We start from the raw sequence: 26,002 nt of genomic DNA, 5'->3' as shown, positions 1-26,002 counted from the left end.
GGAGGCGTTTTGTCTGCAGTCACCCTTTGCGGGACAAGAGCATCGGGCTATAGATAGATAGATAGCATAAACTATCTCTTTACTGTATCTATCTATCCACACCCAGAGATCTTAATCCCATAAGGGGTGGACAGAAACAAACTGCCTTCACGTTACACTGTCCTCTACCACTGGGCTGCCTTCTCTCCAGCCCTCCATCTCATCCTTGGTCTCCCCGTCCAGTTAACACCCCTCTCTGTAATACATTTCTCCCCACTCCACCTCTCCATCTAATCCTTGGCCTCCCCTTCCCTCTCGTTTAGTCAGTCTCTCATTCTCTGTCCTCACATAGCCAAACCATCTCAAACCTACTTTTCCTACTGCCAAATGATTCCAAACAACATAGGAGAGCCACATATAGATCAAAGAGATAATTAAGGCTGCATCTAACCCTCTTAAAATTCTATCCCATGAAGAAGAAAATCATGTAGAGCCCTCAGAATCAAAAGATGGCAATTCTAGGCCAAGTTAAAGTGAAGAGAGTATAGCATGTAACAGGGAGAAATGAACTGATGAGGAAGAGTTTTGGAAAGCCTATTAATACAACCAAAATACACTCCATACACCCACTATCTATCTCCTTCCAACCAAAATACACCCCCAACACTCACTATCTATCACCTTCAACCAAAATACACCCCTACACCCACTAACGTATATCTATCTCCTTCCAACCAAAATACACACCTAACCTACACCAACTATTTATCACCTTCCAAAATACACCCACCCCTACACCTATAGCTACCTCCATCCAACCAAAATACACTCCTACATCCACTCTCTCCCACCTTCCACCTTTACAACACTCGCAACACACCCACAAGAGCACATAGGCTATACTGAATCATTGTCACATAACATTACTGGCGTCTCAAGAACGTATCCAATTACCAATATGTATATATAGCCATCCTTCTTTATAAGTCAGAGTTGCAGTCCATACAACAGCCTTTTCCATTATAGCAATTTAGGAGAAACTAGCAAATCAATATTATGTGTGGCGATTGGAATTTAACAGGCAATTTTTAGCTATGTAATTTCTCGTGAACATAGGAACAAAAATAACATAAAATGATGGGAGACTTATAACAAGGGCTTTCTGTATTACTGAAATTTAATTCCGTTGGTATTAATCATGATGAATTTCAAAGGTACGAAAGGCTACCGTACAAGATGTGGAAGAATGAGTACTGCTTAACAATACCGGTATTTGCGTCTGCTTACAATATGATGTACTAGCATGTTATACACATATTAAACCAAAGAATGTTTTGTTTCAGTTTAGTGTAGCTCCACTCCACCACTGCCCTAATTTGCCTTATCTTACACTACCCCACATACCCACCCGTCCCTCCCTCCCTCCCTTGCCTGTCATATCACCCTCCCTTTACCCATGTTGCCCTTGCCCTACCCACTAAGTTCTGCTTCACAGTAATATCAGTAGTAATTAGGTACACTCAGTGATGCTGGCAGTCAAACTTTATATATATCCCATTCCTACCCAAAGGCAACTTAGATACTTTATTGTGGCTTCTGCCACATGGTATTATTCAGCTGTAAAACCTTACCCAAGCTGAATGGATTATAGTCTTTCTCGAATAACCCACTTGACCCAAAGTCAACAGAGGTATCAGTATATTCTGGCAAATGCCATATTATTACATTCAAATGTAGGTCAACCCTAAGGCCTAAATGGGATATATATACACATATTTATATATTCAAAGTAGCAATATATAAATTTGACAACTGAACACAGTGAATTTTTATTTTAAAATATACTGAAATGGTCCCATTTCTAAAAAATAAAATAATAATAATAATAATAAAAATAATAACAATACTGGTAATAATAAAAGTAGCTAATAATAAAAATGTCATTACATACTGTGCTGAGCAAGTTATTTACTGACAAAAACATGTGGAAGAGGACTTGAGATTAATAAGCAGCACCTGTGCTTAGATACAGTCTCAAACACTTTGCTTTAACAACAACTTGTACTGGATGCACGGCATGAAGCACAAGTATTGTTTTGTGTTTGCCTACAATCTCATGCCCAGATATATGTGTACTAGTATGTATGTATGTATATGTATGTGTGTGTCTGAGTGTGTAAGTGCTTCTACCTGAGCTGACAGCTGGCCCACCCACACAAACCTAGAGACCACAATGAATGGAGGCACAACTGGGCCACAACAAATTCTGGGACGCTACAATGGGACCAAGACTCACATGTGCACACACATCAACTCAGAACACCACTTAATACCTTGCATGCTGAATTTGGTGTGTTTATGATGTCATTATTGCTTTATCCTGAAACCTGTACCAGATGATCATTACAGAAACAAAAAAATTAATAAATGTCAAGGAAGTCTTAGCACAGGTGGCAGACTTTTATGATAGTCACTCTTGTTAACAATGATCAATAAATCACAAGTATTCAGACATTACCGTACTTTACAGATGTTTTTGTTTAACAGTGCTGCAGATATCTTTTTGCTAAGCAGTGTTCTAAATCCAGTGGTGTGCACATTCTATTGTCTTGAATGTGAAGTTTGTACTCTTTGTTTTGTGATCAATTCCAAATGAAACAATAAAAAAAGGATCCAACTGAAAGTACAATACAAGTACAGTACAGTACTGGTAATATGATGGAAAGACATTTAGACATGGTTGTGGGTTAAGGAGTTTCCTGAAACCAATGACACAATACTTGTAGCTTTGTCACAGGTGTATGTTCCTTCTAACCTAAAATAAGTATTTTGAACATTAGTTTTAATGTCAGTGGCAATATGGCAACTTCAGCTTACACTGTCATTGTCAATGGCATATTTTGATAAAAAAATAAATAAATAAAAATAACTGCTTTTTAAACATGAAGTGAAGACATTCACATACTCAGTGGTCAGGAGCTGATCACAGAAAATAAACTCTTTCCCCCACCTTGCTTCACTCTGCCTGCAACCATTTCAACATAAATGCACAAAACCTAGGGCAGCTACCCAGCACAGCAGTGGCTTCTTGTGTATTGGAGCATGTCTCTTGAAGCTAGAATGGGGGAACAGGGAACACACGCTTTTTTTTCCTATTTCTAGTATTAACAGACCATTTTATGGCTATACACTATCTCACCAAAACAGCTTATGTTCATTTTCAGACACTTAAGATGTTGACTTGCACATAAAACCACCATGTACACTTTCATTACCACTAGCTAAAACTTACAACATTAAATCTACTTCTGTGAACCTGCACTTTTTCTCTTTTCCATCTTTATATATACTTTTCCTCTGTCATAAACATCTACAAATTATCTCTTTTTATCCTTTGTCTTCATCTGCAAACCATCACTTTTTATTTTATCTTTTCTATCTTCATCTACGAACCATCACTTTTTATCCTTTCTGTCTTCATCTGCGAACCATCATTTTTATTTTACCCTTTCTGTCTTCATCTGCAAACCATCACTTTGTATCCTTTCTGTCTTCTTCTACAAATCATCACTTTCTATACTTTTCTGCCTTCATCAACAAACCATCACCTCTTCTTCTTTTCTTCAAGTGCGAATCATTACTTATTTTCCATTCCACCTTTGTCTGTAAACCATCACCTGTTCTACCCATCTTCATATACAGACCATCACTTTTCTTCTATCCATCCTCACCTGTGAACCATCACTCATTTTCCTTTGCCCATCACTGATCCAGCACATTCCTTAAGTACTGAAACTTTGCCCAGAAGGCGTAATAATCATATACGAGATCACTGCATCAGGAGAGATCACAGTTGGTCATCAAGTGCTACTGCTCTTGTCCAGCCAAACACTGTTATCTGGCAAAACAATCAAGCAACACTGAACAAGTTAACTCACTGCCTTTAGCGAGACTATAACTTGCGAGACTTCTGAGTTAGTTCATTGTCAAGTGTATTGTGAAGGGAAACATCACACAGTATGCAAAATTTTCACCTCTCCAGAAACTTGGAAAGTAATATATATTTTCTTCACTCTTGAAGGAGGGGAAGACAGCTTACACGCTTTTATCATCTTACGCACATCAGCTTTTATATATATTTACAATGGTATAACATAACATGTGGCAACCAATGCACTCAGCAGTTCCAGAGGGTACAGCATGTAACCTTGATTACAAGCACAGCTGATATGTATAGAACGTCAACAACAATGTGCATCGGACGTTGAACACTTTCACTTCGAGAACACTTGTGGCGTTGCATTGTGGGGAAAACTTTGTACAGGAGGCGCATGGATGGCTTACAACTGGTGGTGGAGTGAACTGTACACTTACTAACAGTGTCACCTTTGCAGGGTGTACTGTCAGTCCTCGGTATAAGTCGCGATGTGTTTTAAACATATCACAAATTTGTCCAAACAGTTAGTACTGTAAACTGAGTGAATTGGCTGCTTAGCTTTCAAGTTAGTAGTAGCAGCAGCAACACTAAGCTCATCTGAACATAATCCCAGTGGACTGCAGGTTTAAGTTGCCCTCCTTCTGCAGTCCACCATCCTCTTTGCAGGGGATAGGAAAGTTACTGATGGACATTTGTATAACCAGTCAGCTTGGCCAACCAGTTCCCAGTATATCAATGCCACCACATGGAGGTGTCCCTCTCCAGTACATTTATAGCCAGTAATGAAACATAGTAAGCAATCTTTCCTAAACCCTTTGGATCTACGTGACATCAGTTTTAGTGTATTCTGCATGCTAGAAGGCAATTTTATTCAGATTAAGGAAAGTCTCACATACTGAAAGGGATTATAGTAAGACTATCTTAAACCCTAGTGGTAGGTGGGGGTGTTCACCATGCACTTATTTGATGTGCTTCTGTCCTCTCTTTCTGGTGCCTCGTGGATTGGTGGGTAATTAAGGCACTCCAGTTGGATTGGGCCTGTGTCGGTGTATATCCAAGGAGTGGTTGGGGTTTATTGCTCATGTAATGGCACTCAGGGATGAGTGAGGCTGGTCATTGTCATCTTAAATGTCAGGACCAAATTCCCTAGCCCTGGACTCCTACGCCCCTCATGGGGCAACACAGGATTAGATGAATGAATGAATGAAAATAATTCCAGGCAAAAAGTCAATACTAAGCTGAACAAAATACTGTAATAAAATAGCAATAATATAAAGAAAAAGAAATCCTGTGGCTCAAAGATTCAATCACCTGCACAGTGAGAGAGAGAGAGAGAGAGAGAGAGAGAATTCATTTGTTCATTCATCATCCGATCCTACATTGCCCCATGAGAAGCTTAGGAGCCTGGGTCTAGGCAAGTTGGTCCTGACATTTAAGATGAGAGTAACCAGCCTCACTCATCCCTGAGTGGCAGTACATAAGCAATCAACCCCAACCACCCCTTGGATATAAACCTTCACCGGGTCAATCTGATTGGAGCACCGTAATTACTCACTAAGCCACCAGGCGCCATAATTTGGTTATATAGTTACCATCCAGTGTAGTAAATGGTTTCCTGGTGTACAGGAAACCATTTAGCTTGTCACTTAATGTAGAGTCACCCACAGGCAGAAGGAAGAGGAAAGAAAGACAGAAGAGAGTGTGTAAAGTCACCTGTAGGCAGAAGGACGAGGAAAGAATGAAGGAAAGAAAGATAGAAGAAGATGGAAGGAAAGAAGGATGGAGGAGAGGAAAGGGCAAACACCCAAGAGCAGCACTACATCGAGTGAGTGGATGGTGTGTGCGCCCCCACCTTTCACATTAGAAAGAGAGAGAAATGTTCAATAAAGTGACATATACCAAGGACTCACTGTACAAAGGCGACATGAAGCCAGTTTCTCTTCTCATTTCATCCCACCTGTTATGCTTGTCAATACAACTCCTCGATATTACACATTACCATTTACTAGAACACTGGATACACGGGCAAGCTCAAATCAGCATCATCTTAAACCTCTTCACAACGATGATGTCTTAAGATTATTTTTGGGTATCTTGGGGTCACAGTTGTCAGTTCAGAAAAGGCCTATTACACTCCACTCTTTTCTATATCATACTACCTTTGCTATCCACTGGGGCCATATTAATTTTTCTTGAGTCTAAATTGTGTGTGTGTGGTTTTATTTTAACTCATACGCTAAGCACTTCAAAGCAAAACTTAGAGCGAATAATAATGAGGAAGACAGCAAAACAAAATTACTTCTAACAATGAAAACTGGTTAGGAAGTTTTGTGAATACCGGCCTTGATGACTTTAAGCTTGTGGAGGACCATATGAAATTAATGTGGGCTATCTAACACCTCCAGTTCAGAAAGTTTCCCCTAAGCAGCATAAAGTCATCAGGATAAGCTTGCGTTGCTCTCATTTTACTTACTGTTGCTTCTTGTTAGGCAGGTAATAAGTGTTTTGATTGAAGGGTGTTGTTAGGAAGGTATTATGTGTTTTGATTGAAGGGTGTTGTTAGGAAGGTATTATGTGTTTTGATTGAAGGGTGTTGTTAGGAAGGTATTAAGTGTTTTGGCTGAAGGGTGTTGTTAGGCAGGGAATAAGTGTTTTGGCTGAAGGGTGTTGTTAGGCAGGGAGTAAGTGTTTTGGCTGAAGGGTGTTGTTAGGCAGGGAATAAGTGTTTTGGCTGAAGGGTGTTGTTAGGCAGGGAATAAGTGTTTTGGCTGAAGGGTGTTGTTAGGAGGGGAATTGTTTTGGTTGATGGGTATTTCTAACCTATCCGCTCAAGTACAAACTTCCATAAGTTACATAAAATTTTTGAACATCAACAAGAACAAAATATAACAGACATCCTTGGACTAAACAGGTCAACAGCTGGGTTGACTTACACTTATATAAATCTTAGTAGAAATATTTTTAGCTATAATAGTAAGGTACCGTATGGCCTTTATCCATTCACCTGGAAGTGAGTCTCAGGTGAGATGAATAAACTGTATAAAAATAAAGATGTCACATACTGAAGAGGTTAAATTACAGACTTAAAATTAATTGTTTTGTTTCCTACTTAACCCTTCAACTCTGTGACGTCATCATCAACATCGTCATCCCGTGGCATCCTCTTTACTTCATTCCTTTAATTTTCACATTGTTTTATTTAGCTTTGAGGAGACTTTTTGCACTGGAGGAGTTAGATAAGTCACTAACCCATCACTGCTACACATCATTCTCCTTTTTTTACACTGCAGGATTTAAATATAGCATTCCTGCACCTGTCACTGTTACCCTTCCCCTTTTTGCACTGTTGAAGTTAAATATACACTGTAGAGCCTTCCTAAGCTCATCACTGTTATGGCCCATCCATAACCGATTAAAAAATTTGCTTGCATCAATGTAAACACCAAAGACATCATCCATGTGAAGAGTTTAAGAGAGGCAGTACTACCTCTACTTCACTCATGTACTGTACTTAACTTAAAATATTGAGTGCTAGAAATGAAAACTACTACACTTAATGCAGTACAAAGACTGGGCATTGAAAAAAAAAAAACAATAATAATAGCCACATATGTTGGGAGAGCATTTAGATATGGGTTATCCATCATTACGTTAATCTTGGCATCGACTCACACCATACAACTAACACTGTCACTCTGTGAATATATAGGGTGGTTTCTATTTTGCTCCCACCCTGCCGGACAGCTGGCAAATACCTCATATGTCACAGGGATGGCTCAGTCTTCATTACAGCTGTCTAACCTGCATCATTTCCTGCTTCCCATAACCTTTTTCATTCCGTATAATGCCTTCTTTTTGCCTCCAGTGATTGCATGTTGATTACAAATTTCACAAGGTAGTCAAATGTGTGTACACTTTTCACAAATACACTAAGCTTTCCCTGCTACACACTTGATGCAAGTCAATGGGACACAGTATAGAACCATCCTGTATTCACCTTCATCCATATGGTACAGTAGCCGATACCCTTATTACGCTAACTTGGCCCAGATTTTTATCTTGTTGCAGCTTACTTTCACCTAACTCAGTGGAAGAATAAGACATTGATGCAGCTCTACATCCCTTTCATAGCTGTTCTTCGTAACCACTTCATAACCAGTGTTAATCTTGTCACAACTCGATATTCAGGATGGAGAGATATCAAAATTTGGCCAAGTTAGGGTAAAAAGTGTACAGCAGCATACCCAGCCAAGAACTACAATTACTTTTATCTCAGTAATAACATTCTCAACACAACACACTGCTGTACTGTGTGAAGGAAGGCAACGTCCATAAAACTGTGCTTCAGTAAAAACTGTAAATGATTAATTTTAATTCAGCAGTATCCTTAAAATGTGCAAATCCACCATGGCCAGAAGAGACATTTTGGTATGCTATTAATCAGTCAGTTAAAAGTCTTTGTAAAACTTTGAAGAATTGCACTGCAGTTACTTTTTTTTTTTTTTTTTAATTGCACAGAAAGAACCACAGGGTAGAAACCTGTTCTTTCCTAGAAAAACTAAACCAGAAAAGGGAATACATACGGTAACTAGTAAATGGATTACATAAGTATTCATGTTCAAATTATTTGCTATGAGGATTTCAGTCAATTGTACTTAAGAGACAGATACTGTAGCAGTATGTGAATAAAGTATGAATATGAAGGATGGGGTGTAGAATTAGGCTTTCTCTAAGATTGTGTGTGTGTGTGTGTGTGTGTGTGTGTGTGTGTGTTAGTCAAGGGTGGAATGATTTTTTAGTCATACTGTACTGTAATATTAGGGGTGTTGAGAGGCAGTCCTAAATTAAACGCTGCTACTTATAACACGGACTGACTGTAGTGTAGAGGAAGAAAGTCAGTGTGGTGTTGGGATAAGAAGGCAGGCAGTGATGAGATCTGCTGAAATTATCATGAACATGTTATTCATTTGTGGTGTTACTCATTGCAAATTAAGATTTTTCATGCCTGATTCAGTAGTGTGATCTAAATTTTCTCCTTCAGTACCATGACGTCTTTATTCTGGATAATTCTGGGTACTAACAGAAAATTTTGTTGAATTACAAGAGAAATCTGGCAGGAGAGGGGTTAAGCAATGCACTGAAACCTCTCTGCTATAAAAGGTGTCTCTGTGGATGAATTGAATTGTCTTGTGGTAGTGAAAATTAAATGAAGCAGGCATTTGTACTGCAATTTATTACAAAACTGTCGTATAACAATAAATTTATGTATTGTATATATAAAAATAAAAATTTTTTTGTGTTATAAAATTCATTCAGCACAGCAGTCAGTAACCAGAAGGATGTCAGAGTCACACAACATCCTACACATCTGATCAAAGATACTAACGGTCCTCATCATACGCCTTAAAAATATCAACATTTTATATACAATTGTTACTGTCAATTCCATGAAACTTTATGGGTTAGGCTTTGAAAACTTTCGGTGGATTTAACTATTTCACAAGATGACATATTCTATTTTATCCTTGCTACCGGAGGATGATTTTAGCTTTAGAAATCCATCACATTGTCTCAAGAATGGCTATCTCTCATCCTCTAAGTTGAAAAAGTCACCCCCTAAGCTGTATAAGATCATCTAAAGGTAGCAAAAACAAGATGAATAAGTCACATGATGAAAGAAGCTAAAGGAATAGAACAGTGACATATGACATCGACCTGGAGTTCATACAAGCATCCTAGCCATGTCACTCACACATGTACAATATCCAGCTTTTATATCTGCTCTCCCAGTCATAATTGTTCTTTAAAACACAACACCAACGCCCAGGACTATAAATACAAAAGCTGAGGCTCAACATAGGAATAAATTACAGCTCTAACAACATGGTTAGTGCAACATTATTAAAATTAGCCCATAAGAAATCATACTCAGTCACAAAATAGGTGAGCAATATTGGCTAAATCTAAAATTAAAGGTCATACACTTAAACCTCAAATAGCAAAGAGGACGACAAATCCTGAACTCATGACAGACATTCATGATATACATACGGTGGACAGGTTTCATTTGCCTGCATCCTACATTATGGAATGCAGTTAGCAGTGATACAGAAAACCTTGACATGTTCTATGTTCATCACTGGTTTCAAGAATTGTCGTCAGGAAGTAAACACCTGCCGTCCCATGTGCATTGAAAGGATTAAATGTACAACTGTCAGTCTTGTTTCCATTCACATTCCTCTCCCTAAATTACAAGCAAAATTCATTACTGGAGAAGCATATTCAGCATAGCAAGAGAGGCAGGAACCAGCCGGGTGAGTGCCAACTAATAATATTCACTTGTTACCTTAAGCCTGCCTGCAACACCAACGTAAACTGTACAAGTCTGTTTTTTCAAGAAAATCTCACTGCCTGAGGAGATGCACTTCTGCAACACTTACACCATGCAACGAGGGGAATGTTTCTGCGGCCACTTTCTGTGACTTTCATCGTACTGGGTTTATTCTTTTAGTCACGAAGGAAGGCATTACATTATCAGTGAACTTGCTGTGCTGCTAAAATACTGATGATGATTGCCATTTTACAGACATCAGAAACAAATGGCGCTGGGTGTGTATTTGTGTTCCAACCCACAAATAAAAAAATAAAGCTGTACTATTGGATCGGGTTAACTGTACTTTCTGTGTACTTCTTTTACCAGTGAGGGGGAAGACTGGGCAAATTAAGAGGGAGGAAAAAAAATCTCTCCCCACGTCTCCTCCCCCAACTGGTTCTCCATCCCTGTGCCCCTCCAGCAGAAAGAATGGATTAACACAAGTTCCTGGGGGCTAGAACTCCACTACATACAGGCAGTCCTTGGAATACATCAGGGAGGTTATTTCAAGATATTACAACTTTAATTTTACATATAACTGGTACTGCGGGATTGAGGAAACTTGCAAATCAGCTTCATACGTTACAATATAACTTTAAAGATACCAGTATATATTTTTTGTATTTACAATGTAACTGTGAAAAAAAGAATATTAAAAAGGGCAAATCAAAACATGGACTTGCAGCATACAAGTTCTTATTATGTTACCTTTTTTTAATTTTCTTTTTTTCAATTAGCTCCTCAGTAAATTATGGTACAAAAATATTTCTACTTAAAGCTTTATTGCTACTTACAGAACTAATTTGCAATTACTGTATGTACAATTTACAGCATCAAATGTACGTCAAAGGCTGTGATATTTTGCAACACATCCCTGACATACAATAGGGAGCACCTGTATGGCTAAGTTCTCTCCCTCTGTATACAACTTGCTTCAGACACAAGGGGTGGGATAAGCAGACAGAGGGGTCACAAGTGTGGGATGAGCTCTCAAGCCTCCACACAAGCCTGCTCCCCTCATCGTATTGTAGGCAACATGACCATGCCACAGAACACCAGATACTTCAGAGTTAACAGTACCGTAAACCTAACCAAGCCACTGAACTAATGACGCCATTGAACTGAAACGCTCAACAACGCTATAGATTCGATGAAGCCACAGAACCAATGGAGTCGCTGGACCAATGATTCCGGCAAAGCTATGACGCAACACAGATGACGATACCACGTAACTGAAGATGCCAGAGTGACACTGCAGAGTTGAAGAAGCTGGAAATTGATGTCGCCAAGTTGAACATGTTGGAGGGTTGACACAATTGACCCAGGCATGAGAGGTGTCAGTGCTAGGACAACGCTGACTTGTGAGACGATGCAGCCTGCAGCAGTTCCGAGAAGGAGCGTTCAAAGCAGCCCTTCAGCTCAGCGTACGATATCACCAGGATGTTCTGCTCATCATGTGACATCAAGCAAATCTGCAACATGACAAGAGAATTAGCCATATGTACATAATTTCCTTTCAATATGATGACATTCTTGCTATCCTGAACATGATGACATTTGAGTTCATTCTCACTATCATCACACTGTACAACTTCATTCACCACAGAAATGGCCTACCGTACTGGACTGGTTTGTGAAGCCTAACCTGAACACATCTGTCTAGACATGAATAAAATATACAAAACATCATCATAGTGAAGGGGTTAAATGTAGTAGTACCATACAAACATTATTTCCACTTAAATTTGTCCGGCTACTTTATACACATCTGGTCATAGAGCCCAAACACACAAATCTAACTTTCTCATAAAATACTGGCTCATGCACTAATTCAGATCTCATAACTATTTCAGTACCCACCAACAATTTTCAGATTCAACAGTAATCAAATAGGAAAACAAGGTAATCTTATAAAATCTCTAAATGTACCATACTGTACTGTTCAGAATACAATCATCCCTATCCTACATGGTTATAAAAAAATGCCTTCTTGATCCAGTTCTACACCTCTACAATCATCATCATCATATCCCAGTCTTACATGGCAATATCGTTGGCAGTAGATCCAGAATGAAGAATGAAAGACTGAGTAAGGGAGTGTATGTTGGTGAAGTGGAGGGAGGGAGAGGGAGGGGCAGACTGAGGATGAGGTGGAGGGATGGAGCTGAGAGGTATGTGAGGGAGAGGGGAGTGACTTATGGGGAGGGCAGACAAATGGTGGATGACAGAGTGACTTGGAGGCGTTTTGTCCCCGGTCACCCTTTGCGGGATTAGGGCATCAGGCTATAGATAGATAGATAGAAATAATCAGATCAGGAAAAAGAAAGGAAGTAGGAGAGATCACCACCACCACCATCCTTTCCCCTGTAAGGATAGGGTGCAGTGAAATCCAGAAGACAAGGAAAGACAGAGTACGAAAGTGATATGGGCTGAACACTCATGCAAACAACACTCCAGCCCCTGGAATCCTGGCTCCACCTCACAGGCCTAACTACATGAATTTAATGGGGATTTTCACATAAACATTTTTATTTTCACATTTTTACTACACCAAAAAATTTTACTTTCCCAACTGCCTACATTTTATTTATTTATTTATTGTGTGTGTGTGTGTGTGTGTGTGTGTGTGTGTGTGCCAAAACTCTGAAAGCTGCAGCAGCTGTGAAAAATGTCATATGAACATTAACTGCATGGATGAAGGCCTGGATACTGAAACACTTATACAGAAATAACAGGGAAAGCTGTGAGAATCTGGTATTGGAAGAATGGGATGACCAATTGAAATGTGACGCTGCTGAATTATTTGTTATTCTTCAATGACCTGGACATAGTTAACAAATGGTGTATATGACATCAAAGAAAGTCTTGCTAGAAGTACAACTGATGGTACTGTTGGCAAAAGGGGACCAGATGTTGTGCTGAAGACTAGAACAGAAGAGGAAGAAATAACTGAGAGAATCATGAAATTGTGTAATGAATAGAAGAACAAGTGAAGGAGAGTCATGAAATTGTGTAATGAACAGAAGAACAAGTGAAGGAGAGTCATGAAATTGTGTAATGAACAGAAGAACAAGTGAAGGAGAGTCATGAAATTGTGTAATGAACAGAAGAACAAGTGAATGAGTCATGAAATTGTGTAATGAACAGAGGAGGAAGAAGTAACTGAGAGAGTCAAGATATCGAGTACTGGTACTGACAGAGAAGCCTGGAGGTAGTACTGTCGGTGCTATCATATCAGGAAACAGAAATGACAATGATGCCTAATTATTGTACTGTATATAGCTTATGGTTTACTTATAATAAACCAAACAGCTAATATATGAGATCACACCTACCAGTATCAACACAGAGAAATACAAATGACACAAGTTAATGTACACAGCATCACCAAGGAGCCTGTGGGTATGCAACTAACTTACAAGACTTATATTTTCTTATCCCCTCCTATAAGTGTTAGGAATAAATCGCAACACAATGCTTACTTTATCATGGGTGCCTGCATCCAACTTATTCAGAACTGACACCACGTGGGCTAAATCCAACCACGGCCGTCCATCTTCAGTCATCTGTAGAAAGAGCAAATTAGTGGTCTAGGAGAGTTCATTTAACTTAGTTTAGCTTATTCTACAAAGCTTAATGGCAGAATGAGATAGTACTAAGGCTCTAGGTCTGTGACTAGCACTGTATTGGTATCCTAGTGTTTCTTGCTGAAGCCCGGTATTCAAGATGTCAGGACAATTAGCCTATAGGCCAAGATAAAGTGGACAGGGTATGCTAACTTGATCAGCTTTTTAACCCATTAATCTTGCAAAATTTTGTAGTCTTTATCAAACCTACTGAGTATTTGAATGCTGTGTAGTGTGGAGTAAAATATATATATATATATATATATATATATATATATAAAATATTCCTCCATATTGTGAATTACTGTATATTCCTCATCATTAATTTCAACTGCTTACTAAGAAGATATATGAACTTGGAGGTATTGTAAAATTCTAATTAAGGGAACGCCAAGGACTATTATCTCTATCCTGTAAAAGTTCTTAAGAAGTGGCATTAATACTGCAGAAGGCATAGTAAAACATTTCTAAGGGATCTTTTTAGTTACTATTTCTTCCAGTCAAAGCTCAAACCAGTCTATCAATAATTTTCACTGCAACTTCAGACTACAATTACTAAGTGATGGACCTTTAGACTTACGCTTATATGAAAAGGTCAGTACACTGGGCTATTTCTTCATATATACAGTCAAAATGATCCCATTTATACAATTTATGAGTGGAGAGAGAGAGAGAACCAATGCCTCACCTGATGGAAGAGATAATCCCGGAACAACTTGAGGAGATACCGGTCACCTGTCTCACCCCACGCTGTGTCCAAGTTCAGCCTGGAAGTGTAGCTACAATATAAAAATAATAATAATGATAATAATAATAATAATACAGGTTTAAAAACATGAGTAACTGAAATAATACTATATATCTAATTATTTGTTAAAGTATAATAATGTTGTTTGGGGGGAATAAATAATGACAATAAATAAGACGCTAATGAGCTTAATGGAAAGAGGATTCCTAACTACTTTCACAATGAGATGTCTTTTAAAATGGAAAAACAAAACAAAACTGATATACGGCAGGGGAAATTATATATATCGGTGCTAATGGGCTTAATGAAAAAATTCCTAACCTCTTTCACCATAAGATGTGTCTTTTAAATTAGAAAAAATTGCTATATGGCAGTGGAAATTATATATACTTATGGGCTTAATGAAAACAATTCCTAACCTTGTTTACCATGTGTGTTTTACAATGAAGAAAAGTGATATATTGCTGGGAAAATTAAACAGTTAACTTTACTGGAGATAAGAGGATGAAGGAGGAACCAGTAACTAAAAAAATGATAATAATAATGATAAAATAAAATAAAAAACTTACTGCGGCCGATCTACAATAGTGTTGAGCTTTGTCAGGAGGCGGAAGAGTCGGGCGTTGTGAACCTCCTTCCATAACTCAGACTCCACCACATCAGCCCTCTGTGTGATAGACTCCAGCGCTGTGTAGAATCTGAAGGGAAAAATGGTTACTGGAGGTTATCATTATCTATCTATCTATCTATTGCCAGACGCCTCAATCTCGTTCTGCGTGGCCTTAAACAAATTGCCTCCACGTCGCCCTGTCCCCCGTCATTTCACTGCCCGGCTCCCAACTCACACCCCCCTCTCTCATATACCTCTCCACTCCATCCCTCCATCTCATCCTCGGCCTCCCTCTCCCTCTCCCCCCTTCCACACTAACTTATGGTAAATGAAGACAGGACCAGAGAAAATTCCATCCATCCATTATCCGATCTTCTGTTGCCCCATTAGAAGCATAGGAGCCCGGGACGTGGCAAGTTGGTCCTGACATTTAAGATGAGAGTGACCAGCCTCACTGATCCTTGAGTGGCATTACATGAGCAATAACCCAAACCACCCCTTGGATATAAACCTACATGAAAATAAGGCGTATGGTGTACCGAGATATTTTATGTAATTTCGAGTGTATGACTGAGCTTTATGACTGACATTTGCAATTACTGAAGACAATTAGTGCCAGGTTAAGAGAACAGAAAGAGATTACAGGCAATGGGGGGTGATGGGTATTCAGTAATAAGGGAATGAAAACAGAAGAAGATGTTGTAATTGTAACTTAAAGTCTTTTCTGACCTGATGCCAGTCATTAGCAAAAGGGGCTGTAAATGACGGACTCTTAACATTATTAACAAGTTAACATGACAAAGCCCTGTATTCATGCCGCTTAAGAAGGCTCCCAAGCACCACTTCCTTAGCAATTTATTTCTGGATACGGGCCGTTAATACTGTACTGTACATTCTTTAGCTATGAAGAGTATGGTGATATTAGAATGATTTAAGTACCACAAAGGAGGATAGCAAGGCATCATAAGCAAAATAAATCATTTAGGAAGAGGTGTCAGGGAATTTCCTTACTGACAAGACTATGGGCCAAACAGAACTTACGGACAATAAGTGGTTATGAGATGGTGAAGAATTATACAAAGAAAAGTACTGTTTTTTTTATGAAAGCTTCAACATGCTTGCATGCATCAGCCTTGGTCACCTAATGGTGGTGCTCCACGCTGCTTGATCTCTGGCTGCCTCCCTACTCAGTCCCCTAACTCTGAGGTCACACTCTATGACTTCATCCCAGGTCTATTTCAATCTACCTCTCGCAAGCGTACTCCCTACGTTAACACTTCACACTTTCTGCACTCAAGTGTCATCCCCCATCCTCTCCTCATGCCTGAACCATCTCAATCTACTTTTCCACATCACAACACCAATACATTCCAGTCCCATCCTTCCTCTTAACTTTCCCATCATAAACCCAGCAACAAATCCCCTCACCTGGCACCGATCATAGGCATCACGTCGTTGATAGTCTTGATGCGCTGTGAGGTTAGGAGACACACCACCAGCATGGCCAAGTCTCGTGAATAAGACCGGTTAATTAGCTCAATGGCTCCCTGGATGCTCTCACGCTGAAGGGCCATCATTGAGTTGCATGCTAATGCCACCATCAACTTGCCCAAGCTCACCAGGTCCTCTTGCTGTAGAAAATAAATAAATAAACAAATAAATGAATAAATAAATAAATAAATATATGAATGAATACATTAACCTCCACACCATGAAGATGTCTATTTTCTAAAATTTATCCATGCTATTGCCAGACTATTTTGTTCAGATAAAGAATTTTTTTTTCAATCACAGAGGTTACATACAGTACATCATTGTTTCCTAATTATTAGACATCTTTCTTCTATCTATGTATCTACTGCTAGATACCTTAATCCCGTAAGGCTTTATGTCGCCCTCTCCTCTATCACTTTGTTACCCTTCCTCTACCTCACAACCCCTCTCTCATACATCTCTAAAGTAGGGAGGGGAAGGGGGGAAAAAATCAAGTTCTAAAGGTTAATGGAACAAGTGGAAAATTACAGACTGCAAGGACATACGAATGTCTCTGAAGTCCTTCCTTATCCCATAAGAGGAGGACTGCAGAAGGGCATATTCAGCCCACAATGCACTACACTAATGACAATAACAACACAGAACAAGAACACGATCACAAAGAAGGAACAGAGAACATCAGTCATTCCCACCTGGTACTGTGGCATGTTGGCGAGGGGGTTGCCAGCGTTGGGGTCGAAGTTGAGAACATCGTGGATACCACAGCAATTGACTCTTATTCTGGAGCGGTTGTCAGTGAGGAGGATCTTAGTGGGATCAAGGGTACGACACGCCAACCCCTGCGTGTGGATAGTCCGCAAGGCTCCTGTTAACTGGATGATGTAGTTCCACAGGGTTGATTCTGGCAGTAGACCTGTAATATAGAACACATCATCATCATTAGTATCATTATCATCATCACCCATGCATTACTTCCAGTCAATAAAATCCTACAGCTACAGTACATTAATGCAAAAGTAAAGCTGGCACTCCAATGATGTTAAACTAGTTCAGTAAATCAGGTCATAGAAAAAGCAAAACCTAAACTGTTAAAAAAGTTGCTGCAAACCTTCAGAAATCACTCAAGCCCTTCACCCTTCACTCTGTCCTAAACTGGTCTGATACACTAATGAAGTGATATAATTGTTGGATTACTGGAACCACGTTATATGGATCAACTGTGTACAAAGTACGGTAACAAATAGTGCTTAATAGTTAAAAGCATAAATGTTACTGATGACACATGTATAGACAACACATCATAATTACATTTTCTTTCATGCTCCCACCTGCCTGAATGAATTTTAAAATCTCTGTGGCAATCTGATATATCCAATTACATTACAGTAGGTTACTACTGTAATGTAATTGGATATATCAGATTGCCACAGGAAAGAGATTCTACTGTAATATAACCAAACCATACGTGCTCCCTACATGTCAACAAGTGGGTTAGTGGAGAGTTAGTGCCCCTCCCTGTAAAACAAATAACTCAGAGTCAAATAGCCACCCCTTACGTGATTATGGTGTCTGGCAATAGAACGACATTACAGAAGAACCTCTTTCCTGTGGCAATCTGATATATCCAATTACATTACAGTAGAACCTCATTACATCAATGTTGCTATTTATCCATATAAAACAATAAATGATGGCTGCCACATTCAAGCAATCACCATTCTGCAGTTTTTCACTCATATCAGATTTAGTCTGATGTGAGTTAAGAAACTCTATTAAGTTAAAGATGACTCAGCAAAAGTAGGTCATACTATATCGGTACCTCTTTTTACTTTGAGACTTTGGTAATCACACGTTAAAGGAAAAGCATGGAATTCTGTACTGGTGATGGACTTCATTTAGAGACTTTGGTAATCACAAGTTAAAATGCAAAAGCAGGCAATACTGCACTGGTATCTGTTTTCACTCTTAGACTTAGGTAATTACTGTACAATGTATTCCTGGGCTGACACAAAGAAGGCAGACATGAGAGGTGGACAACACTCACCGCCAATAGCCTCGCTACCACCAGAGTTGTGCCGGTGAGTCTTGTGAACACCACCACGCCCACCAGCATCCCCACCACTGCCGCCACTCCCAGACCCCCCAGCCAGTGTCTCCCACCCATTAGCCGACAGCGCACCAGGTATGAAGTGACGGGCTGCTAGGGTTTCCGCTCCAGCGTGGTAGTCATACACAAATACTATAGCTGGAGGGAAAAAAAAGTAATTGAATAACCACTATCATCATCATCCATAATCACACCTAAAAAGAGGGAGTGAGGTTATGATCCAAAAGTAAAGGAAGAAGAGGCAAAAAATGTTACTATTAACAAATTAAAGTTTAAAATAATAAACACTGATATAAACACAGCTATTCAGAAATTTTATCCAAGTGAAACACCCACTTATCAATTTATCATCACTAAAAATCAGACAATACCAAGGTTACTAAATTCATCCTTAATGTAAAAAGACAAACAAGTATTCACAGTTATCATTAAAAGCCTTGGTGGTAAACAGTTCACGCAGCTGAGTGACAGATGAATGCTGCAGCTTCTTCCACAAGTCCACCAGCTGCGTCACCTTCACATTACTTAGCCGATAGCCATGAATTCGATAAAGGCAGTAGTGTAGCCCTGTTTTGATGTTCGTGGCCTGAAATTCGAAATATATACCAGTATACATTTTTTATACATGTCATAGGTTAATATTTTAAGGGTCTGAAACATGGACTAGGTTATGTGTATTTTTTTAATGGTCTGCTTTAAGCAGCAAGTACAATAGGCTCTCATTTTGCATAGGTCCAGAATGCATGATTTCAGTATGCATGGCAAGGCAAATCTTCACCCAAGTACAGTGGTCCTTTATGTGGTCACATTAGGAGCCAAACAAATATATTTAGAAATCCTGCCATGACAAAAATTTAGTAACGTGCTGAATTATGCTACAGTATGAAATTTCGTTGCCACCAGCTGATAACAGGGAAAAGCTGGGCACATACCACAAGATCTGCATTGCCACTAGTCAAACTATACTATCATCATCCTGAATATGATCAGTATAACATATCACATATGTATGTATAAGGAAAAATTTTCTTGAGAGGGCAAAAACCTAGGAAGGGAAAAAAAAACTTTGATCTTCTCTTCCTCATTAATTAAATAACAATGGTTCTTATGGAAAAGGGCCTACTGTAATAATTTTTGCAGCCTGAAATGCACTACAGCAACCTAATTTATAAATATGTGGCTGGTACTATGCACCAGGTATTAATTCATGACTTAAAAGTAACACTTCTGTATCATAAGCAGATACTTAATATTCCCATCCTCAGAATCTTAGCTGCTTTTACTATGGTTACAGCTTTCATAACTGTACAGTATAATTCCAGTTACCTTCAAACAATATAACTCTACTGCCACTCTTAACCCTATAAATCTGATAACGTCTATTTTAGTTTTGAAATTTCTAACCATTTTTATTCACCTGAGGGCTCACTTTTCAAACTGGAGGGATTTGAGTCCACCGTCTGTGGGTTTTTCTCTACTATGGATTTCTATTAGTTGAATAAACTGTCTGGTGGCTGTATGATTAAGATGCAAATTTACATCACTGGGGTAAAGGGGTTAAGCTATTTCTACATCTACTGCTTGCACTGACTTCTATCTATCTATTACCAAATGTCTTCATCCCATAAGGGGTGACCACAACCAAATTGCCTCCATGTCCCCGTCCCCCACCAGTTAGCTGCCCTCCTCCCCCAGCTAACACACCCCTCTCTCATACACCTCTCCACTCCATCCTTCCATCTCATCCACAGCCTACCCCTCCCTTGCTATATATAAAACCATTACACCACTGATTTGCTGTATATGTTATCCTACACCTTTTATTCAGTACTGGTAACTCACCTTATAAACCGATGTAGCGTAGCCAAATATAGAAGACTTGTTAAGGTTGTGATGAGGCTCCAGTGGCACCAGCTCATGATACATGTCTACCTCTTGCGGCAAATCTGAAAAGGAAAGCAAAACTCATGAGGGTACAATTTAACTCCATTTTCATAATAGGCTTGTAAGTGTTGACTATGAGCATGATAAATATAAACAGAATATACTGTAATACAATTCCAGAACAGGTATTGCAATAAGTATATCTGGGTTACACTGGCTGATTAATATTTTGACCTGTGAAATACAGCATGGTTATGGAAAGGATATGGATAGATTTTGTTGATTACTCCAGTGTGGGTAGTAGTGCACTATTGGTTAATATTGTAAAAAATGCTTTCATTCTGACAGGGTTTTACTTGTTGGATAATGACATTGGCTGGGTAATGCATTGTCAGATAATCAAGGAATTACCGAAGCTTAATCTATTCATACCCAGGGATCTATGAATAATTTGATAGTAGGATGCATAAAATACACTTTATTTAAGACACTAACATACTGATGGGCATTCAAGTAGATGATTTCTGACCCATTATATATCATGGTTTTATTTCCTCATCTAAAGATATATAATTGTTTTGCATTAGCAAGTCACAGAATGCTGGTGCCGCTCTTTAATTCTGATGAATGTGAATTTAATGAAATTATTAAATCACAGTGAATATTGATTTTCAATACTACAGAGTGGAAAGTACGTGTTCAAAGATTATACATACGGTAAAATCTAAGGAAATCCAATACAAACTTCGACTCTTGCAAACTCCCATGAAATAAAACCCTTATGTGACTAATTTAGCATTTATATTTTTGTCATGAAATGCTATCCTACAAAAAGGAAGGTACAGGTGCAGTACTTGAGCAAAGTTGTGGTTAAACAGGGTAGTGTTCAGAGGGTGGTGATACGGTACCTGGATACTGTTCTGGGTCAACACGGGCCAGAGCGAGGGCATGTCGCTCCAGGATGTCTCGCCGCAGATCATCTCCCATGAAGAAGTGCGGGTTGTTGGCTGGCACACGCAGGTGGTGGATGTGGGAAGGTACCGGTGGCAGCACGTGGTACGGTGGGAAAACCAGGGCTGGGGGTGGTGCTGTGAAAGGGGCTGGAGATGGGGCAGCTCCGCCTGACCCAAAGGAAGGGCCTTGGTCTTGGGTGGTAAAGAAGTACGTGGTTCCGCCAACATTCTCGTGGTACGTGGACAGGTTGGTACCCACCCCACCGTCTTCGGTGGCCCCTGTCAGGCCAGGCGGAGAGCAGCGTCCTCGGCTTGGAGATTCCTGAGGAGAAACCGGGCGCTGGGACGTGATGGAAGCCGCAGGTGAGGACCGTGTGAGGGAAGTGAAGCCAAGGGAGGAGGGAGTAGATAGGCTAGGGGAGCCCAACCCGGAGTAGGAGTGGAAGGAGGGGGTGGAGGAAGAATGGGCTAGGCCACTGCTTCCTCCACCTCCTGATCCAGGGATGAACTCTGCAATGTTGCCCACTGACGGCTGCACCGGGAAGGGATGCTTTCATCAACATTTAATACTGAAACAATTGACTCCACAAATTTACAACTATAGCTACAGAGCACTCAAGAACTCGTCTGAAGTGGATGTACTATAGCATTTAAAGGCCTGAATGATTTACCAAATAGGATTACACTAATTCACCTGACTTCGTAAACATTATGATAAAAATCTTACTAATGAAAACCTTCAATCTGGAAACAAATATTATAGCAGTTTCATATGTAAAAAGAAAAAAATAAATTGCTGCTTTACTTCTGAGTTCCCTGCCTGAGAGTGGGGACTGTTTGGCCTGTTGCCACACTTCCTATGTGATATCTTTCCCAAACTGATTTACACAGTAAGATACCAGGATATAATACAGTCATGGCCATACAGTACTAAGAGTTATAGCTATCTACAGTATCTATAGCCAGATGTCCTAATCCTGCAACGGGTGGCCACAAACATATCACCTCCATGCTGCCCTGTTCCCTGCCATTATGCTGACCTACCTCCAACTCCCACAACCGTCTCTCATCCTCCACTCCATACCTCCATTTCATCCTTGTTGGTCTCACTCTCCATCCTCTCCACATGGCCAAACCACCTCAATGTACGTCTCCTAACACTTTCTATCACATCCACACCACAAATGCTTCTTCACTTCCTCATTTGTCTGTGTGTCTCTTCAAGTAACTCCACATGACACTGATATTTCACTGTGTTTAACTAAGCAAAAAAATCTGCAGCAAAAGGACAAAAATCTGTGCTTGTTCCCACACTTCCTATGTGTTTTGTTCCCAAATTTGTTTTTTACTAAATGAAATGATGCACATTAGTTCTACCTATTGCCAAACACCTTAGTCCTGTAAGGGGTGGCCACGAACAAATCACCTCCATGTCGCCCTGTCTCCTGCCATTGCACTGCCCTGCTCCCAGCTCACACCCCCCTCTCTCATATACCTCCACTCCATCCCTCCATCTCATCCTTGGCCTCCCCCTCCCTCTCCCCCCTTCCACCTCACTCACATACACTCTCTTCATCAGTCTCTCACTCTCCATCCTGTCCACATGTTACTGGGATATAATATAATCACTGCAGTACAGAACTAATAATGACACTGATATTTCACATTAAACTAAGGAGGAAAATAGTTGCAAAAGGACAAAAATGTGTGCCAAATTAAAGTGAACAAACTACAGTAACTTTTAGTGAGGGTAAGTGAACATTAAGATGCATCCTCCTGGCCTTTGGTTCCTTCTTCTATCTATCTAGTGCCATACGCCGTAATCCCGTAAGAGGTGGCCACAAACAAATCGCCTCCATGTTGCCCTGTCCCCTGCCATTTCATTGCACAGCTCCCAGCTCACACTCCCCTCTCTCATATACCTCTCCACTCCATCCCTCCATCTCATCTTCCTTGCATTAAAAAAGAGAGAGAGAGAGAGAGAGAGAAAGACAAAAAAATCATATCAACTTACCACACTGACCTTCCTGCTGCCAACACCATCCAGGCTCAGCGCTGCCACACTCTTGGTTAGACTCTGTTGATCTGGCTGCTGCTGCGCTGACGTTGATAGCTGTCGATGGAAAATTTTAGCTGGTAACAAAATGATACCTATAACACAAGTTTTCTTTCTACACCACATAAAAATCATCTTAACTCACATCCCACCTTGGCCAACAGTTCATAGTTATCACCATCATTTATCACTATGAACAACATATAAAGTAAACTGTAATTCTTAATCCATTACCCCACTTATAGCTAGTAACAATTTCAGTCATTATCAGTATCTTCCTTCTAAATCATACATAAATCATCAACTTAAACTAATATATCACATTAATACCTTCAGTTGCTACAATGTCCTAGTCAGCACCAATATTTATCATTATCCTGATCTTATGGATGGTTCTTTCACCTTAACTTGGCACAGACTTTTGTCCTTATGTACCGTAGAGTGTTTCACATAGCACATCCCCCCCCCCCCAAAAAAAAAAAAAAATGCTTTGACTAATCAGGTACCATACATCCTTTCTTTATCACTTCTTCATGACTAGCATATTATAGTCCTAATCTAGAGCTACAACTATCGGGATGAGGAAATGGCAATTTTAGGCCAAGTTAGAGTGAAAAGAGCACAGTAAGGCAGAGAGATGGCAATTTTAGGCCAGGTTAGAGCAAAAAGAGCACAGTACGGTAGTGAGATGGCAACGTTATTCCACATTAGGAGTAAAAATAATATATGATTCAAAAACAGAAAAACATCAAGCTGTTGAGAAGCCGAGTACTTACATTCATATACGTTGCTAGCTTTGACTCCTGCGGTAGACCATTGACCTGACTGACGACAGGTGGGACAGGAGTGGTGGCCACTCCAGTCGCCTGCTGGGAAAGGCCAAGGTTTAGGAAGAGAGGGTCCATGGTGGCAACTCTCTGTGGCAACCTGTAATGAAAAGGCAAAATGAAAATATTAGCTGCCTTTTATGGGATTAAGGCATCTGGCAAGACAGACAGACAGAAAATACTAGCAACAGCATGAACACTTAAATTAGCAAATGACACAAACATAAAACTTATGTTTGTTTTTGGTACCATACCATACCAAAAACACTTTGCCATGTGTATTTATGTCTACAGTGTCAATCCTACAAGTTTTTAACCAAATTTTGTCTACAGTAAGCCTATTTTAATCGTACTGCTCTTTTCTATTGGATACAGGTATTTTCTAACAGCATATGACAGTATTGGGATATTTATGGAGGAGCTCATCACTTTTTTTGGACAAACTTTAGTACCATACAAAGTCTGGGACGTTATAATGATATGACACAAATACTGTACAGCTGTATTTCCTGTCCATTAGTTATATACTGTATAGTATCTTCATAATTACTGTACTGTAGCAGTTTCCCCAATCTGATACCTAAAAAGAAAGGTTAAAATTGTCATATACATACTGTTTGGTAAACAGCTGTACCAGTACTCTTTTCCACTATAGTTAGCTGTACCAACCCCCCTGCCCCCCCCCCCACAAAAAAAAAAAGACAGCAAGGCTAATGACTAAGGGAAGTTAATGGAGATGGAAAACAGTAAAACAGTTCTACCCAACCTAATCTGGCTCAAACATAGGAGCCAAAAATACGGCTTTCACAATTATGGCAAGGTACTGGTTGGCCTTTTTTTTCTTTTTTTTTTTTTTTTACGTGTCCGACTCTGGGCAAAGGCTTCAGGGCCTATTTCTCGGGGGCAGTGACCTATCCCAAGGCCCAGGAGTCCTCCTACACCTCCACATGTCACCACTTTGGCGCTAACACCCATCATCCATATTGAATACATGCTAGGGCTGTCTCATACAGGACTGGCGTATTGGTATTAGCGGGGGTATTTTTATGACATGTCGACAGGTCATCTGGTAGATCAGGAAAGTCGGCTTTTCTAGGAAATTCAAATCCTTAAACTGTTCCCTTCCCCAGCCGGGATTCTCCTGGGTCCATTAGGACCGCAGGCTGCCTCTCTACCGATTCGGACACCGCTTGTTAGCTTTGTCTGTTCTGTGTATCATGAAGATGTAAGACAAGAGCTTGGTAAACTGGCAAAGGTTTTTCAATGACGTCCGAGTGTCATACCTTGAAATGCAGATAAAAGTAAAGTGATGGCTGTTGAGAGAGACAGTGACTCCCACTCTATGTTAAAATAAAAATGGAGACATGTATACTTGAATTGGTGGGTTTAAGTACTTAGGTGCAGTGAT

At 39.8% G+C, this 26,002-nt stretch overlaps 1 protein-coding gene across 1 annotated transcript; it reads right to left on the bottom strand.

Moving 5' to 3' along the window:
- Positions 1-11,632: 11,632 nt before the first annotated feature.
- On the bottom strand, positions 11,633-24,672 carry PAN3 (Poly(A) specific ribonuclease subunit PAN3). The gene is made up of 12 exons (XM_080286906.1): positions 24,540-24,672; positions 23,726-23,844; positions 21,667-22,243; positions 20,717-20,820; positions 19,295-19,460; positions 18,827-19,012; positions 17,460-17,680; positions 16,702-16,904; positions 15,233-15,361; positions 14,604-14,682; positions 13,772-13,855; positions 11,633-11,761 (listed from the first exon to the last, which is right to left on the bottom strand). The coding sequence occupies exons 1-12, from the start codon at positions 24,670-24,672 to the stop codon at positions 11,633-11,635; spliced, it is 2,130 nt and encodes a 709-aa protein (XP_080143032.1).
- Positions 24,673-26,002: the final 1,330 nt, after the last annotated feature.

The sequence above is a fragment of the Coenobita brevimanus genome, chromosome 115, assembly GCF_032717465.1.
Source record: "Coenobita brevimanus isolate Jiangsu-jjx chromosome 115, ASM3271746v2, whole genome shotgun sequence".
Taxonomy (NCBI): Eukaryota; Metazoa; Arthropoda; class Malacostraca; order Decapoda; family Coenobitidae; genus Coenobita; species Coenobita brevimanus.
This window is presented reverse-complemented; position numbering and strand designations above follow the sequence as displayed.

Bases quoted from the DNA above. Each gene is read 5' to 3' on its own strand.
- PAN3 (XM_080286906.1), bottom strand. From the start codon at position 24,672: ATGGACCCTCTCTTCCTAAACCTTGGCCTTTCCCAGCAGGCGACTGGA. The intron at 20,821-21,666 runs GTACCGTATCAC...TTTCCTTTTCAG, and splicing joins TGACCCAGAACAGTATCCAG to ATTTGCCGCAAGAGGTAGAC. The intron at 11,762-13,771 runs GTAAGCATTGTG...GTCATGTTGCAG, and splicing joins ATGCAGGCACCCATGATAAA to ATTTGCTTGATGTCACATGA.